General features: G+C 44.1%; 1 protein-coding gene across 4 annotated transcripts in view; it reads right to left on the reverse strand.

Moving 5' to 3' along the window:
* LOC112238477 (actin-binding LIM protein 3-like) overlaps window positions 1-19,157 on the reverse strand; it is a 76,640-nt gene that overhangs the window by 46,759 nt on the left and 10,724 nt on the right. For all 4 annotated transcript variants that reach the window (XM_042325976.1, XM_042325975.1, XM_042325979.1 and 1 more), the window contains exon 2: window positions 11,627-11,761. In XM_042325976.1, coding sequence (XP_042181910.1) covers window positions 11,627-11,761 — 135 coding nt within the window. The remainder of the gene's footprint in view (window positions 1-11,626; window positions 11,762-19,157) is intronic.

The raw sequence follows: 19,157 nt of genomic DNA on the forward strand, positions 1-19,157 counted from the left end.
GAACAAGTTCTCATTTACAACTGCGACCTGGCCAAGATAAAGCAGAGCAGTGCGACACAAACAACAACACAGAGTTACACATGGAATAAACAAACATACAGTCAATGACACAATAGAAAACAATTATATATATATACCGTGTCTGCAAATGAGGTAAGATAAGGGAGGTAAGGCAATAAATAGGTCATAATAATTACATGCGAAATAGGCTAAATAATTACAATTTAGCATTAATACTGGAGTGATAGATGTGCAGAAGATGAATGTGCAAGTACTGGGGTGCAAAGGAGCAAAAAAAACAGTATAGGGATGAGGTAGTTGGATGGGCTATTTACAGATGGGCTATGTACAAGTGCAGTGATCTGTGAGCTGCTCTGACGGCTGGTGCTTAAAGGTAGTGAGGGAGATATGAGTCTCCAGCTTCAGTGATTTTTGCAGTTCGTTCCAGTCATTGGCAGCAGAGGACTGGAAGGAAAGGCATCCAAAGGAGGAATTGGCTTTGGGGGTGACCAGTGAAATATACCCGCTGGAGCGTGTGCTACGGGTGGGTGCTGCCATCGTGACCAGTGAACTGAGATAAGGCGGGGCTTTACCTAGCAAAGATTTATAGATGACCTGGAGCCAGTGTGTTTGGCGACGAATATGAAGCGAGGGCCAGCCAACGAGAGCATACAGGTCGCAGTGGTGGGTAGTATATGGGGCTTTGGTGATAAAACGGATGACACTGTGATAGACTGCATTAAATTTGCTGAGTAGAGTGTTGGAGGCTATTTTGTAAATGACATCGCCGAAGTCAAGGATTGGTAGAATAGTCCGTTTTATGAGGGTATGTTTGGCAGCATAAGTGAAGGAAGCTTTGCTGCAAAATAGGAAGCTGGTTCTAGATTTAATTTTGGATTGGAGAGTTTACAGTCTAACCAGACACCTAGGTATTTGTCAGAACCGTCCACAGTAGTGATGCTGGACGGGTGGGCAGGTGCTGATAGCGATCGGTTGATGAGCATGCATTTAGTTTTACTGCCATTTAAGAGTATTTGAAGGCTACGGAAGGAGAGTTGTATGGCATTGAAGCTCGTCTGGAGGTTAGTTAACACAGTGTCCAATGAAGGACCAGAAGTATACAGAATGGTATCGTCTGCTTAGAGGTGGATCAGAGAATCAACAGCAGCAAGAGCGATATCATTGATGTATACAGAGAAAAGAGTCGGCCCGAGAATTGAACCCTGTGGCACCCCCATAGAGATTGCCAGAGGTCCGGACAACAGGCCCTCCGATTTTGACACACTGAACTATCAACGTCGTTGATACACTTATTGATGAAGCTGGTGACTGTGGTGGAATACTCCTCAAAGCCATTGGATGAATCCAATCCAACATATTCCAGTCTGTGTTAGCAAAACAGTCCTGTATTGTAGCATCCGCATCATCTGACCACTTCCGTATTGAGCAGGTCACTGGTAATTCCTGCTTTAGTTTTTGCAAGCAGGAATCAGGAGGATAGAATAATGGTCAGATTTTCCAAATGGAGGGCAAGGGAGAGCTTTGTAGCCGTCTCTGTGTGTGGAGTTTTTTCCCCTCTGTTTGCACATGCTGGTACAAACGAGATAAAACAGATTTTCGTTGGCCTGCATTAAAGTCCCTGGCCACTAGGAGCACCGCTTCTGGATGAGCATTTTCTTGTTTGTTTATGGCCTTGTCGTGTCTTGGCTATGCCGGATTAAGTGATATGACATGCTATTCTATAAAATAATTTCTCCGTAATTAAAATTACCTGATTGAGCTAATCATGTAAATGTAACTAGAGATTCGGTCATCACAAAATAATATTTATAGAGCTGTTATCTTCCGAATAAACTCTTAAAGACCTAGTAATATTTTACATCAATAGCAGTCAATATTAATCGTCATCTTAATTCAGTCTCATCTGAAAGTTGTAAATTCTTAGTTATCTGCACAAATCATGGCTAACAAGTTGAATCAGCAATACAAAATTGGGTTTAATTATTTATTTACTAAATACCTAACTAATCACACAGAATTACACATACACATAATTAAATCCTAACTTGATTACAAATGACGTCATAAAGGAAAACGTCCTTAAGACACTACATAGCAGATATGACAGATATGACAGTAAATAGACAGCTACAAAAAATATAGATGAAAACTCTCTTGGTAGATAGTGTGGTCTACAGCTTATCATGAGGTACTCTACCTCAGGCGAGCAATACCACAAGGTACCTTAATATTAGACATTGCGCACCAGCTGGTTTTGACAAATAGACACACATGATCACCACTCATCAGATGTAACTGTTCTGTCCTGCCGATGCACTGAAAACCCAGCCAACTGTATATTATCCATGTCGTCGTTCAGCCACGACTCGGTGAAACATGAGATATTACAGTTTTTAATGTCCCGTTGGTAGGATAGTTTCAAACGGAGTTCATCCAGTTTATTCTCCTGTGATTGCACATTGGCCAATAGAACGGATGGTAGAGGCGGGTTACCCACTCGCCATCAAATCAACAAATCAAAAACTGACCTTAGATCAGTGACTATGGAGAAGTTAATGCTACTCACAACGATTACATCACCAACCAATAAACACTGTAGAAACGTATCAGAACTAACTGGGTGAGTGTGTGTCTGTGTGTGTGTGTGTGTGTGTGTATATATATCTGTGTGTGTGTATGTGTGTGTATGGGAGAGACCATAGGCAGAGCTGATGCGTGTGTTTATCCCCTCAGGCAGCGATTCTTCAGGAGATAAGACACAGGATAATACCTGTTTTCATCCTAAATAGTGCACTACTTTTGACCAGAGCACTATATCGGGAATTGGGTACTATTTGAGACTGCCCTTGTCTTCTATCCTAAAATCCTGGAGCTCGGGAGAGAAAACCGCTGCTGCCTAAACTCATCTCCCTGTAATCTCACAATGTCTCCCTAGCAACCACACGTTGGCTTGGTGATTGGACCAGCGTGGCAGTGGTTGCTATAGCTACGGGAAGCTCCGATCCCCTCTAACCCACATCTCTCTCTCTAACTCTTTTCTCTGTTTCTCTCTATGTTTCTCCCCGTCGCGCTCTCCCTACCCCCTTCTCTTACCATAACCCTCTCTGTCCTTCTCTCTTCCTTCTTTCATCTCTCTTACCCCCTCTCTCCATCTCTCTCCATCTCCATCTCCATAGATTGTCATGGTGTGCCAAGAGCTAAGAGTGAGAGAGTGATGAGACCTTGCAGATAGAACACGAGTCACAAACTGGTCTGGACAGGTTTGATCTGACCTGGACAGGTTTGATCTGGTCTGGACAGGTTTGATCTGATCTGGTTATGTTTGATCTGGTCTGGACAGGTTTGATCTGGTCTGGTCAGGTTTGATCTGGTCTGGACAGGTTTGATCTGGTCTGGACAGGTTTGATCTGATCTGGTTATGTTTGATCTGGTCTGGACAGGTTTGATCTGATCTGGACCTTGGTGCTTTAAACCTGTTCCTTTCTCAAAGGGAAGTTTTACTAGAGACAAATTGATACAGGCAACATCTTACAGTAGTCCTGATACTCTGGACATTGTAGAAATCTGTTTTGACTCAGAAAACTGCTGACAGAATATTTGTAAGGTTTTGGAACCTGACGCTTGCTTGTGTGTGTGTGTGTGAGTGTGAGTGTGAGTGTGTGTGTGTGTGTGTGTGTGTGTGAGTCTCCCTAAGGAGCTGTCCATATGGAACATGCATTTAGACCACTGCAATGCCTGGTAGCTGTGCTGGAATGGGAGAGTGCCACTTTAGCAACGAGAGGAAAATGTGGTTAGGGTGTCATTAGGCCATGATACACAGTCTGCTACCATTACCAGTAATACAATAACACATATCATCCAAAGTGTGTGTGTGTGTGCATACGTGTGTGTGCGTACATGTGTGTGCGTATGTGTGCTAGGGCTTCCATAAAATAAATAAAACCCCAGTAAGTAATGCTTTTAGCCTATTTCTGGATGGAAATACAGTTGATGTAAAAACCTTTGACTGGTCAAGCTTATTGGTCTACGGGTGATCATTTGCATAATTTAGTGGAAATAAATTGGCACGAGGGTATATTCATTATGTATCTTATTTATCACATGAGCACAACATAAAGGTACAGAGCCTTTAAGACAGAAATCTGTCAGACGGTTTTACAAGCCCAGTCATTGCGCAACAATTCTAAACGCAATTGTGTGTTAAAAATAGTTTTTGGGGCCACGATTAAAAAGAGCTACTATTTTTATTTCTCAACTGGTAATTGAAGCGCACCTCCGATTCGCCATTCAAATGCATAGGCAATGGAAGGCAGGCTTCATCAGCGTGTCACACACCACTTTGCAATGAGCTGGAGACAGTAAGCATTTTGAAAACATATAGCTATTTAATTGTTTGAAACCTGTTCGTTTTCCTACATATTATGAGGAACATTTTGCCTTGCTTCAAAGTAGCCTAGGCAACATCGGACCATATCAGTGTAAGCAATTATTTTATTAAGACACATATCCCATTGAAACCAATAGCCTATTTCTCTTATGTTCTATTGGTTATCAACTTTCTTTCATTGTCGGGTAGCCAAATGTACGTTCACACGTAGCCTACGAACTGTGTGCATTTCTGCGCTAATAACGTTAAGAAATAATAGTTTAACAACGTTACGCTAAACGTTCTGAACTGTTGCAGCAGATTCATATTTTTTTACGTAGCTTAAGCCTGCTGGTTGTATGAATATAGGTGACTGACATAGGCAGCGCGTCCATAAGGCTAAGTCAACCGATCGCTCTGCCTCCACCCGCCCGCCCGACTAACATCACTACTCTGGACGGTTCTGACTTAGAATATGTGGACAACTATAAATACCTAGGTGTCTGGTTAGACTGTAAACTCTACTTCCAGACTCACATTAAGCATCTCCAATCCCAAATAAAATTTAGAATCGGCTTCCTATTTCGCAACAAAGCCTCCTTCACTCATGCTGCCAAACATACCCTTGTAAAACTGACTATCCTACCGATCCTTGACTTCCGGCAATGTCATTTACAAAATAGCCTCCAACACTCTACTCAGCAAACTGGATGCAGTTTATCAGAGTGCAATCCGTTTTGTCACCAAAGCCCCATATACTACACACCACTGCGACCTGTATGCTCTTGTTGGCTGCTCCTCGCTACATATTCGTCGCCAAACCCACTGGCTCCAGGTCATCTATAAGTCTTTGCTAGGTAAAGCTGAGCCTGCTGCTACCGTCAACAGAATGGCGTTATAATGACTTCTCTATAACTTCTCTATAATGACTTCTCTATAACTGAGCCTGCTGCTACAGTCAACAGAATGGCATTATAATGACTTCTCTATAACGGAGCCTGCTGCTACAGTCAACAGAATGGCATTATAATGACTTCTCTATAACGGAGCCTGCTGCTACAGTCAACAGAATGGCATTATAATGACTTCTCTATAACGGAGCCTGCTGCTACAGTCAACAGAATGGCATTATAATGACCCAGCCTGCTGCTCAGTCAACAGAATGGCATTATAATGACTTCTCTATAACGGAGCCTGCTGCTGTCATCAGAATGGCATTATAATGACTTCTCTATAACGGAGCCTGCTGCTACAGTCAACAGAATGGCATTATAATGACTTCTCTATAACGGAGCCTGCTGCTACAGTCAACAGAATGGCATTATAATGACTTCTCTATAACGGAGCCTGCTGCTACAGTCAACAGAATGGCATTATAATGACTTCTCTATAACGGAGCCTGCTGCTACAGTCAACAGAATGGCATTATAATGACTTCTCTATAACTGAGCCTGCTGCTACAGTCAACAGAATGGCATTATAATGACTTCTCTATAACGGAGCCTGCTGCTACAGTCAACAGAATGGCATTATAATGACTTCTCTATAACGGAGCCTGCTGCTACAGTCATCAGAATGGCATTATAATGACTCTCCATCCATCAACAGAATGCATTATAATGACTCCTCTATAACGGAACAGTCAACAGAATGCTGTAATAATAACCTCTCTCTCGATCCATCACAATGCTACTGAACTCACTGCTGAGAGAGAGAGAGAGAGAGAGAGAGAGAGAGAGAGAGAGAGAGAGAGAGAGAGAGAGAGAGAGAGAGAGAGAGAGAGAGAGAGAGAGAGAGAGAGAGAGAGAGAGAGAGAGAGAGAGACAGACAGACAGACAGACAGACAGACAGACAGACAGACAGACAGACAGACAGACAGACAGACAGACAGACAGACAGACAGACAGACAGACAGACAGACAGACAGACAGACAAAAGCTGTGTTTGAATACTCATACTACCCACACTAATCATACTATTTGTGACGTGAATTGAGTATATAGTAGGCTTATTGGTCATAGTATGGATATAGTTAGTATGCCAAATGTTTCCGGATTTCGTACTAAATTCACCAAAATATGAAGTATACATGCAGAGGACACTATTTCCGTACTTTAGGGCCCATAATGCATTTATTCGGGAAATGGGCGTGGCTTCACATCGTTTCCAGATTTGAAGAACATTTGGGAAAATATGCAGCCAAAGTCCAACAATAACGGCTTCAAATTCATTGCTTTAACTAATTATGACAAATGTGAACAAAATGTTGAGCAATGTAATAAAGTAATTACTTTCAAATAAGTTACCTTAAACGTTATGTTGGCTGACAATCTGTTAGCTACGCTGCCCCACATAGCATATCATTACAGCAGTATGTACCGGTATGTTAGCTAGCTACCTAACGTTAGTAGTTATACATCAAACTTGCCAGTATATTAACTATAGGCTATCTAACTACCCAACGTTTATTGACTTGATCATTCCCGTCATTCTTAGCTAAGCTAAATGGAATAGTTGTTGTGAGTTTTCAATGGACATTCGGGTGCTTTCATAAATTTGTTCTGGCTATCTACTCCGATTTCAGAGCACTCTAGTCTGAGCACAGAATAATGAATTGACTAGCGTTCAACACCGAATATGGCCGGTGTCAGTTGAATATGGCCGGTGTCAGTTGAATATGGCCGGTGTCAGTTGAATATGGCCAGTGTCAGTTGAATATGGCCGGTGTCAGTTGAATATGGCCGGTGTCAGTTGAATATGGCCGGTGTCAGTTGAATATGGCCGGTGTCAGTTAACGATTGCAAAAAAGCGCAATTAAATTGTTGACACAGTTAGTCACCAACGCTCTGGATAACACTGAAAACTGCCTAACCAGCTCTGCTAGGGCGAGTGAAATGGTCAGAAAGGCCACTCTCATTTGTGTCTGGAAGTAGCTAGCAAGCTTGCCAAAGTTAGCTTGGGTGCTTGACTTCCTTTGTAAGGTCAGAACGCTCAAATCAACCCTACTCCTCCACCCGACCATCCAGTGTGCGTTCTGAGAGTGAAACCCTCTGAATTCTCAAATGGACAATCTGACAACGCTCTGAATTTACAAGCGCACTCTGGCACTCCAGATTGAATTTACGAACACACCCGAAGTCGTAAAATGTCTAACTAGTAATTTGTTATGCTAACTAGCATCAACTTCTGGTAGACCGGCGAAGAGCTAGTACTGTCAACTGAAAGGATACTGTTCTGTTTACAGTATACAAAAATGAACTAATAGTATATAGTAAGTAGTATATACTCATTAAGCATGTATTATACAGTATGTTAGTATGGTATTTGAACACAGCTAAAGAAAGAGAAGCACATTGTGATAATAACAGACTGTGATAGAAGGAAGGAAATAAAGGGAGAGCTTCTCAGGGAATGGCACTTTCCCAAGGTGAAATGAGTTGAATATAAAGAGTTCTGCCTAGTTGTTTCCTATATGTTTTCTACATGTTTCCTATACTGTATATTTCCTACATGTTTCCTATATGTTGCCTCCATTTTACCTATATGTTTCCTATACGATTCCTATGTTTCCTCCATTTTACCTATATGTTTCCTATATTTTTCCTATATGTTTTTCCCTATTTGTTTCCTCCATTTTCCCTATATGTTTCCTCCATTTTACCTATATGTTTCCTATATTTTTCCTATATGTTTTTCCCTATATGTCTCCTCCATTTTACCTACATGTTTCCTATATTTTTCCTCCATTTTACCTACATGTTTCCTATGTTTCCTCCATTTTACCTACATGTTTCCTATATTTTTCCTCCATTTTACCTATATGTTTCCTATGTTTCCTCCATTTTACCTACATGTTTCCTATATGTTTCCTATATATTTCCTACATGTTTCCTATATGTTTCCTCCATTTTACCTGCATGTTTCCTATATGTTTCCTCCATTTTACCTATATGTTTCCTATACGATTCCTATGTTTCCTCCATTTTACTGATATGTTTCCTACATGTTTCCTATATGTTTCCTATATGTTTCCTCCATTTTACTGATATGTTTCCTACATGTTTCCTATATGTTTCCTATATGTTTCCTCCAATTTACCTACATGTTTCCGATATGTTTCCTACATATTTCCTATATGTTTCCTATATGTTTCCTCCATTTTACCTACATGTTTCCTATACGATTCCTATGTTTCCTCCATTTTACTGATATGTTTCCTACATGTTTCCTATATGTTTCCTGTATCTTTCCTATATGTTTCCTATATGTTTCCTATATGTTTCCTGTATCTTTCCTATATGTTTCCTACATGTTTCCTGTATGTTTCCTGTATCTTTTCTGTATGTTTCCTCCATTTTACCTATATGTTTCCTTACAGCCAGACAGAGACAACACAAACAGACAAAGTTAGAAAGATCAAGATAAACTAATATCATATTATGACAAATATAACCACATATCGTCCACCTTGGCATTTTATCATTCCTATCACAAACACACACATGCACTTATGCACACACACATGCGCATGCACACGTGTGCACACACACAGACACACACACACACATACACACACACTTCTTCGTTCAGCCTCCTTATCACATGCTAAACACGCCAATGTCAAACTGTCCCATGATGGGAAATTGATTTCATGCTTAGATAACTATCAGCGAGAGAGAGAGAGACAGAGGGAGCGAGAGAGATATATAAATGCTTGTTTTGATAACTGTTGCCTGAGCCATTACCAACCTCTTTCTATGTCTCTCTCTTTCCCTCCAGCTTTCTATCTTTCATCATGTGTGTGTTTCATTCCCCATCACACACCCAGATCATCATTAGTCAAAGACAAACAACAGGAATGAAGAACAAGCAGAAGTGAAAAGAGGGGGGGTGAATAGAGAAGGGAACATGTAGTTGAGAGGGAAGGGTAGGGAGGAAAGGATAGGGGGGGACAGTGAAACAATAGCAGGTCTTTAGAAAGCTGTGGCCATCGATGCTACTGGAACCACAGCGAGGGAGGGCATGGTCACACAATACTGCTCTACTGTACTGGCATCCACGCCTCTGCTTTGCTCTAGGTCAGAACCTAGGTCAAACACATCAATGTCAAACTATTTGAGTTGTGCTTGAGTTTGCTTTTGGGATTATCCCATGTGTTCCATTTTGAGATGAAAGGAGTAGAGAGGACAGTTCAGGGTATGGGTAGTGTGAGAGGGGAGGGGCAGAGAGATTGAGAGAGAAAAGTATGATGACAACGTTTAAAAAATATATTTTACATTTATTTAACTAGGCAAGTCAGTTAAGAACCAATACTTATTTTCAATGACAGCCCAGGAACTGTGGGTTAACTACCTTGTTCAGGGGCAGAATGACAGATTTGTACCTTTTTACCTTGGGATTTAATCTAGCAACCTTTCGGTTACTGGCCCAATGCTCTAACCACTAAGCTACCTGCCACACAAAGGGTCACTCTCTCCCTATTTATATATATCTTTGTCTCCATCCCTCCCTCTCTCTCCCTATCCTTCTCTCACTATCTTTCTCTGTCTGAACCCTCTGTCTGGTCTCTGGGGTCTGTAATGGGGGTTTCCCATTGGTTGAGGCTCCCTAGTGATGCTGAGAATAACCACGAATCAGACCGGAGGGAGCCCCTTGACATGGTTACCACAGCAACCCCTCAACTGAAAACACACAAGTGAAAGTAGAGGGGGATATCATAAAACATGAAACAATCCTTGACTAAGTTACTTATACAAAAGCTTTCTATGGTGGCAGTGAACTATGTGCTGTACTGGAGCAGGCATTTCAACTGCTTTCTGATAGAGGGTGTAAGAACATGACGACACAGCCACAAGTCTATGGACCCTATCTACAGCAGTTACATACTGTTGTTGTCATGACACAATGTATCACACTGTAGGTAGAGATTCTACAGAGAAATGCTTGTGTGTATAATAACTCCCTCCTACACACCCCTTAAAAGAAGCCCACGCCCTCCTACACACCCCTTAGCAGGAGCCCACACCCTCCTACACACCCCTTAGCAGGAGGCCACGCCCTCCTACACACCCCTTAGCAGGAGGCCACGCCCTCCTACACACCCCTTAGCAGGAGCCCACACCCTCCTACACACCCCTTAGCAGGAGGCCACGCCCTCCTACACACCCCTTAAAAGAAGCCCACGCCCTCCTACACACCCCTTAGCAGGAGCCCACACCCTCCTACACACCCCTTAAAAGAAGCCCACGCCCTCCTACACACCCCTTAGCAGGAGCCCACACCCTCCTACACACCCCTTAGCAGGAGGCCACGCCCTCCTACACACCCCTTAAAAGAAGCCCACACCCTCCTACACACCCCTTAAAAGAAGCCCACGCCCTCCTACACACCCCTTAGCAGGAGCCCACGCCCTCCTACACACCCCTTAGCAGGAGGCCACGCCCTCCTACACACCCCTTAGCAGGAGGCCACGCCCTCCTACACACCCCTTAGCAGGAGCCCACACCCTCCTACACAACCCTTAGCAGGAGCCCACACCCTCCTACACAACCCTTAGCAGGAGCCCACGCCCTCCTGCACACCCCTTAGCAGGAGGCCACGCCCTCCTACACACCCCTTAGCAGGAGCCCACACCCTCCTACACACCCCTTAGCAGGAGCCCACACCTTCTTTCATGGTCCTTCTGATCCTTCCAAATCCCTAGACTGGATCATTACTGCCATGGCTTGGAGTGAGTGAGTCAGTCAGTGAGTGAGTCAGTGAGTGAGTGAGTGAGTGAGTGAGTGAGTGAGTGAGTGAGTGAGTGAGTGAGTGAGTGAGTGAGTGAGTGAGTGAGTGAGTGAGTGTGTCCGCAGGGAATTGACGTCACAGTCCGAGTCCCAGCCTGTAAGAGTCCCAGCATAGCATGTCCCAGCATAGCCCAGCATAGCCCAGCCCAGCATGTCCCAGCATAGCCCAGCATGTCCCAGCATAGCCCAGCATGTCCCAGCATAGCCCAGCATGTCCCAGCATAGCCCAGCCCAGCATGTCCCAGCATAGCCCAGCATGTCCCAGCATAGCCCAGCATGTCCCAGCATAGCCCAGCATTTCCCTGCATAGCCCAGCATGTCCCAGCATAGCCCAGCATGTCCCTGCATAGCCCAGCATGTCCCAGCATAGCATGTCCCAACATAACCCAGCATAGCCCAGCCCAACATAACCCAGCATAGCCCAGCCCAGCATAGCCCAGCATGTCCTTACCTGTGCAGGTGAAACACTTGACATGGAAGTGTGTGTCCTGAACGCGCACCACCTCTCCCTTACACGCCTCCCGACAACGCTGGCACCGGATTGGTCCAGTGCTCCGCTCACCGCCCAAAGAGGCCTGCTGATAGGCTGTAAAAAGACAGGAGTAGAGACAGCTGACCTCATTCAATCATAACAATCAATGTTTGTCCCCCAGATGGCACCATATTCCCTATAGAGTTCACTACTACTTAACATGGCCCATAGGGAACAGGGTGCCACCTGGGATGCAACCAACAATACCAAACAATACAAAACAGTCAATATATATCATCTGTGCTATACTATAGTTGGCAATAGCCTCTCTACCCTTCTGTCATGCTCTGTATGCATATTTGTGAGTGGATGTGACATATTGCTCATTCCCACATTCTATAATAGTCAATTGTTTCCTCAACAATGTCAGTATTCCTTACCAGTCACACCCTAACAGGGACAGAACAGAACACAAATGGGAAATTGGAATCCAATGCTAGTTTGTTGTGCCAACACAGGATGCAAAGGGAATGGTGGAAGTCGACCACTATATTATGTTACGGGAGGAATCAAAACAAAAAACAAAACTCCACAGGTTTCCACAGACATGCCAATGAACAAGTGGGTACTAGACAGAGTGTGTGTCTGTCTGTGTCAGTACGTGCGTGCGTGCATACGTTTGTGTGTGTATAGGCCACTGCCATGCCCGTCTGCAGTGATAAGCAACCTGAAATTGAGTGTGGGATTGGCATAGATTAACCCAATTCTCTGTGACAAGAGGGAAGTAGTGTGTGCCAGGTAGAGTAATCCTCTAGGCTTCGGTCTTCTAGAGAGGAGAGGAGAGGAGAGGAGAGGAGAGGAGAGGAGAGGAGAGGAGAGGAGAGGAGAGGAGAGGAGAGGAGAGGAGAGGAGAGGAGAGGAGAGAGGGAGAGGGAGGAGAGGAGAGGAGAGGAGAGGAGAGGGGGAGAGGTATCACGAGAGCTAGCCACTAGCCAGGGCATAGAGAGGAGGAGAGGAGAGGAGAGGACTGGAGAGGACCGGAGAGGAGAGGAGAGGAGAATAGGTATCATGGGAGCTAGCCACTAGCCAGGGCACAGAGAGGATGAGAGAAGGAGGATAATGCCTTCCACCTGTCTTCCTTTCTGAGGACATCAACAGCAGAGAGAGGAGGAGAGAAGAGAGGAGAGAAGAGAAGGAGGATAATGCCGTTCACCTGTCTTCTTTCCTGAGAACATCAACAGCAGAGCGAGGGAAAGTACACAGCCCAGCATTACCCGGATTAACGAACAATTCCACTCCAAACTATCTTGTGGTATTTGTTATATTATTTTTATATCTTAAAATATTTGAGGGGGTCGAATAGCTTTAATATTGCAGATAGATTCGGGCTTCCATTCAATGTAATTGTCATTTCCAATCCCCCATATATTTTTTACCTGATGCCCGGCAGTTATTACATACATTTTACAGACACAATCTATTTTACATTAGTTATCTTGCTGTTATTAGTCCCAGCCTTCAGCTCTCCTCAACCCCTCACATCTATCTCTGAAGACTATCCAGTCTCAGTCTTCAGCTCCCCTCAACCCCTCCCATATATCTCTGAAGACCATCCAGTCTCAGTCTTCAGCTCCCCTCAACCCCTCCCATCTCTGAAGACCATCAGTCCCAGCCCATCTCCCTCATCCCATCTATCTCTGAAGACCATCCAGTCCCAGCCTTCAGCTACCCTCAACCCCTCCCATCTATCTCTGAAGACCATCCAGTCCCATCCTTCAGCTCCCCTCAACCCCTCCCATCTATCTCTGAAGACCATCCAGTCCCATCCTTCAGCTACCCTCAAACCCTCCCATCTATCTCTGAAGACCATCCAGTCCCAGCCTTTAGCTCCCTTCAACCCCTCCCATCTATCTCTGAAGACCATCCAGTCCCAGCCTTCAGCTACCTTCAACCCCTCCCATCTATCTCTGAAGACCATCCAGTCCCAGCCTTCAGCTCCCCTCAACCCCTCCCATCTATCGCTGAAGACCATCCAGTCCCAGCCTTCAGCTCCCCTCAACCCCTCCCATCTATCTCTGAAGACCATCCAGTCCCAGCCTTCAGCTACCTTCAACCCCTCCCATCTATCTCTGAAGACCATCCAGTCCCAGCCTTCAGCTACCTTCAACCCCTCCCATCTATCTCTGAAGACCATCCAGTTCAGCCTTCAGCTACCTTCAACCCCTCCCATCTATCTCTGAAGACCATCCAGTCTCAGCCTTCAGCTCCCCTCAACCCCTCCCATCTATCTCTGAAGACCATCCAGTCCCAGCCTTCAGCTCCCCTCAACCCCTCCCATCTATCTCTGAAGACCATCCAGTCCCAGCCTTCAGCTCCCCTCAACCCCTCCCATCTATCTCTGAAGACCATCCAGTCCCAGCCTTCAGCTCTCCTCAACAGTACATCAAAAATCTCTTCCAAACTATTTTGCTATCTATATGGCACAGCTGCCATTTTTTTGTTCCTTAAATGACACTGGTATATTTTTTCATTTATCACAATTTTCTTTAACCAATGTTGGTCTTTAATTCAGAGGCGACAGACACGTTTCTTATTCTTCCCCTTTCTACTTGTCTCTTCCATTTTTACGATAATGCTGCAATCAGTTGGTTGTAATTTTGGGTAGAGCAGACGTTTCCATATATTTGTGTTGGCTACATGTGTGACATAACTCCACTTTTGATAGTTACAGTATGTCACACATGCAGGCCAAACTCTCTCTCTTTGTCGAGGGGCATCATAATGCCTTTCAGCTGAAAGAGCCAAGGCCAAACTCTCTCTCTCTCTCTTGCTCTCTCTTGCTCTCTCTCTCACACACACACTTTCTCTCTCTCTCTCTCTCTCTCTCTCTCTCTCTCTCTCTCTCTCTCTCTCTCTCTCGTGACTCAGTTGATTCACAGAGGGGACCAGTAAGAAAAGTCTCTCTGGATAAGTGAGTCTGCTAAATGACTCACTACTGTAAGTCTCTCTGGATAAGAGAGTCTGCTAAATGACTCACTACTGTAAGTCTCTCTGGATAAGAGAGTCTGCTAAATGACTCACTACTGTAAGTCTCTCTGGATAAGAGAGTCTGCTAAATGACTCACTACTGTAAGTCTCTCTGGATAAGAGAGTCTGCTAAATGACTCACTACTGTAAGTCTCTCTGGATAAGAGAGTCTGCTAAATGACTCACTACTGTAAGTCTCTCTGGATAAGAGTGTCTGCTAAATGACTCAAATGTAAATGTCTGCCTCTGTTGAGTGTTAAGTCATCCCAGACAAACAGAACAAAGGTTCTGTATCAGTTGTATCTAAGTGGTTCATTAACATTGTTGTCATTAGCTGTGTCCTGGTCCTGGATCACTGAAGGTGGTAGTGGTAAGGTAAACGCCACCGTTGGAGGCACATACACAGGTCCAGGATAGGCTAAGTCAGGGCTGCCCAACCCTCTTCTTGGAGATCTACCGTCCTGTGGGTTTTCAGTCCAACCCTACTACTTAGCTGCTCAACAAGACCTTAACTAGCTGAATCAAATTTGCTAAGTTAGGGTTGGACTGAAAAACCTACAGGACAGTAGATCTCCAGGAAGAGGTTTGGGCAGCCCTGGGCTAAGTGAATCAGGCAAGGCGATAGCTAAGTGGTTAAATACATAAGGCAGTGGGAGGCTGCTGCTATTTAAAAACTGGTCCTGGATCAGTGAACGGGGCAGCTTAGTGGTTCAGTAGTTTTACTACCAAGTGGTAATACAGCTCCTGGATCAGTTGCTAAGTGATATAAGACAAAGGGCCGTGGCAGGCTGCTGCTATTTCTATGCCGACCTCAACACATGCTGAGAGCTCACAGTCACAAGGGATTGTGGGAGATTAGATGTGACATGTCCCCCGCACTCTCTCTCTCCCTCTTTCCACTATATCTCTCTCAATTCATTTTAATTCAAAGGTCTTTATTAGCATGGGAAACATACCATATGTTTACATTGCCAAAACAAATGGAATAGACAATAAACAAAAGGAAAATAAACAGGAAACAGTAAACATTACACACACAAAAGTAGTAAAATAATATAGACATTTCAAATGTTATATTATTGGCTTTGTACAGTGTTGTGACAATGTTGAAGTAGTTTTGAAGTATGAAAAGGAAAATAAATAAACAGATAAATCTAGGTTTTATTTCCAATGGTGTTTGTTCTTCACTGGTTGCCCTTTTCTCATGGCAACGGGCCACAAATCTTTCTGCTGTGATGGCACACTGCAGTATTTCACCTAACAGATATGGGAGTTTATCAATGTTTTATTTGTTTTCAAATTCTTTGTGGGTCTGTGTGATCTGTTGGAAATATGTGTCTCTAACGTGGTCATACATTTGGCAGAAGATTAAAAAGTGCAGCTCAGTTTCCACCTCATTTTGTGGGCAGTGTGCACATATCCTGTCTTCTCCTGAGAGCCATGTCTGCCTATGGTGGCCTCTCTCAATAGCAAGGCTATGCTCACCGAGTCTGTACATAGTCAAGGATTGTCTTAATTTAGGGTCAGTCACAGTGGTCAGGTATTCTAAAACCCTAGAGGGCAATGGGTTCTAGAACTGACTCAAGTATTTTTAGCCAGATCCTAATTGGGATGTTGATGTTCCTTTTGATGGCGTAGAAGGCCCTTCTTGTCTTGTCTCTTAGATCGTTCACAGCCGTGTGTAAGTTACCTGTGGTGTTGATGTTTAGGCCGAGGTAGGTGTAAATATTTGTGTGCTCTAGGTCACCAGTGTGTAGATTGAATTTGTATTTGTTGTCTTGGCTACTGGACCTTTTTTGTTACACCATTATTTGTGTCTTACTGAGATTTACTGTCAGGGCCCAGGTCTGACAGAATCTGTGCAGAAGATCTAGGTGCTGCTGTAGGCCCTCCTTGGTTGGGGACAGAAGCACCAGATCATCAGCAAACAGTAGACATTTGACTTCTGAGTCCTGTAGGGTGAGGCCGGTTGCTGTAGACTGCCCTCACCAATTCATTGATATATATTCCATATTCCAACAGTAGTTATTGGGGTCAAACACTGTATGTCTCCATGCACTGCCGTGACCGGGCCTTGGTTCCAGACATTGGGGAAGATGCCAGAGCTGAGGATGATGTTAAAGAGTTTAAGAGTTTAAGCCCTTTTGAAGTTGTGGTCTGTATATTTATCATTCCGTTTAATATACCATCAACACCACAGGCCTCTTTGGGTTGGAGGGTTTGTATTTTGTCCTGTAGCTCATCCAATGTAATTGCAGAATCCAGTGGGTTCTGGTAGTCTGTAATAATAGCTGATTCTAAAATGTGTATTTGATCATGTACTGTATATGTTTTTGCTCTTGGTTCTTTGTTATTTGGCCGAATAGTTTGGGGAAGTGGTTTATCCATACATCTCCATTTTGGATAAATAGCTCTTTGTGTTGTTGTTGGTTTAGTGTGTTCTAATTTTCTCAAAAGTGATTTGATTATAAGGATTCTTCAATCACAATGAGCTGATTTCTGACATGCTGTTCCTTCTTTTTGCTTAGTGTATTTCTGTATTGTTTTAGTGTATCACCATAGCGAAGCTAAGATTTTTTTGGTTCTCTGTGTTTTTGGATGGATAGGTTTCTCAATTACTTTCTTAGATTTTTACAATCCTCATCAAATCATTTCTCATTGTTGTTAGTTGTCTTAGGTTTTCTGCCGTAATTTAAATGTGATATGTTAGCTGATAGGTCACATATATTGTTCAGGCTTCCTGCTGCTATGTTTACACCTTCAGTGTTGCAGGAAAACAATTTGTCCAGAAAGTTGTCTAGGAGGAATTGGATTTGTTGTTGGCAAATAGTTTTTTGGAAGGTTTCTACACTACCTTCCTTCCATCTATAGCATTTCATTAATAGTATGTTGTTTGTTCGGCTTCAATGCCTCATGATTGAGTACTGCTCTGTTCAAATAGACTATGATTTCGCTGTGATCTGATAGGGGTGTCAATTGGCTGACTGTGAACACTCTGAGAAACTATGGGTTGAGGTCGGTGATGTGACCCGTCTTTGTTGGTTATGTTGTCATAGTTGTGTGTAGGGGGGCATATGGGGGAGGGAATACTGTCACCTCCAGGTAGGTGTTTGTCCCCCTGTGTGCTAAGAGTGTCAGGTTCAATCATTTAGGTCACCACAGACTAGTACATGTCCTTGGGCCTGGAAATGGTTGATTTCCCCCTCTAGAATGGAGAAGCTATTCTTCATTAAAGTATAGTGATTCTTGTCAGGGGATATAGGTAGCAGACAGGAGGACTTTTTGGCTCCAGAGCGGTCTGAGGCACTGTATCTCAGTGCAAGAGGCGTCACTACAATCCCTGGTTCGAATCCAGGCTGTATCACATCCGGTCGTGATTGATAAAAAGCAATACTGTGCAGCCGTATTCATTGACCTGGCCAAGGCTTTCGACTCTGTCAATCACCACATCCTCATCGGCAGACTCGACAGCCTTGGTTTCTCAAATGATTGCCTCGCCTGGTTCACCAACTACTTCTCTGATAGAGTTCAGTGTGTCAAATCAGAGGGCCTGTTGTCCGGGCGTCTGGCAGTCTCTATGGGGGTGCCACACGGTTCAATTCTTGGAGCGACTCTCTTCTCTGTATACATCAGTGATGTCGCTCTTGCTGCTGGTGAGTCTCTAATCCACCTCTACGCAGACGACACCATTCTGTATACTTCTGGCCCTTCTTTGGACACTGTGTTAACAACCCTCCAGGCGAGCTTCAATGCCATTCAACTCTCCTTCCGTGGCCTCCAATTGCTCTTAAATACAAGTAAAACTAAATGCATGCTATTCAACCGATCGCTGCCTGCACCTGCCAGCCTGCCCAACATCACTACTCTGGATGGTTCTGACTTAGAATATGTGGACAACTACAAATATCTAGGTGTCTGGTTAGACTATAAACTCTCCTTCCAGACTCACATCAAAGATCTCCAATCCAAAGTTAAATCTAGAATTGGCTTCCTATTTCGCAACAAGGCATCCTTCACTCATGCTGCCAAACATACCCTTGTAAAACTGACCATCCTACCAATCCTCGACTTTGGCGATGTAATTTACAAAATAGCCTCCAATACCCTACTCAATAAATTGGATGCAGTCTATCACAGTGCCATCCGTTTTGTCACCAAAGCCCCATATACTACCCACCACTGCGACCTGTACGCTCTCGTTGGCTGGCCCTCGCTTCATAGTCTTCGCCAAACCCACTGGCTCCAGGTCATCTACAAGACCCTGCTAGGTAAAGTCCCCCCTTATCTCAGATCGCTGGTTACCATAGCAGCACCCACCTATAGCACGCGCTCCAGCAGGTATATCTCTCTGGTCACTCCCAAAACCAATTCTTCCTTTGGCCGCCTCTCCTTCCAGTTCTCTGCTGCCAATGACTGGAACGAACTACAAAAATCTCTGAAACTGACCACTGATCTCCCTCACTAACTTTAAGCACCAGCTGTC

This window comes from Oncorhynchus tshawytscha, linkage group LG08 (assembly GCF_018296145.1).
Source record: "Oncorhynchus tshawytscha isolate Ot180627B linkage group LG08, Otsh_v2.0, whole genome shotgun sequence".
In the NCBI taxonomy this organism is placed as follows: Eukaryota; Metazoa; Chordata; class Actinopteri; order Salmoniformes; family Salmonidae; genus Oncorhynchus; species Oncorhynchus tshawytscha.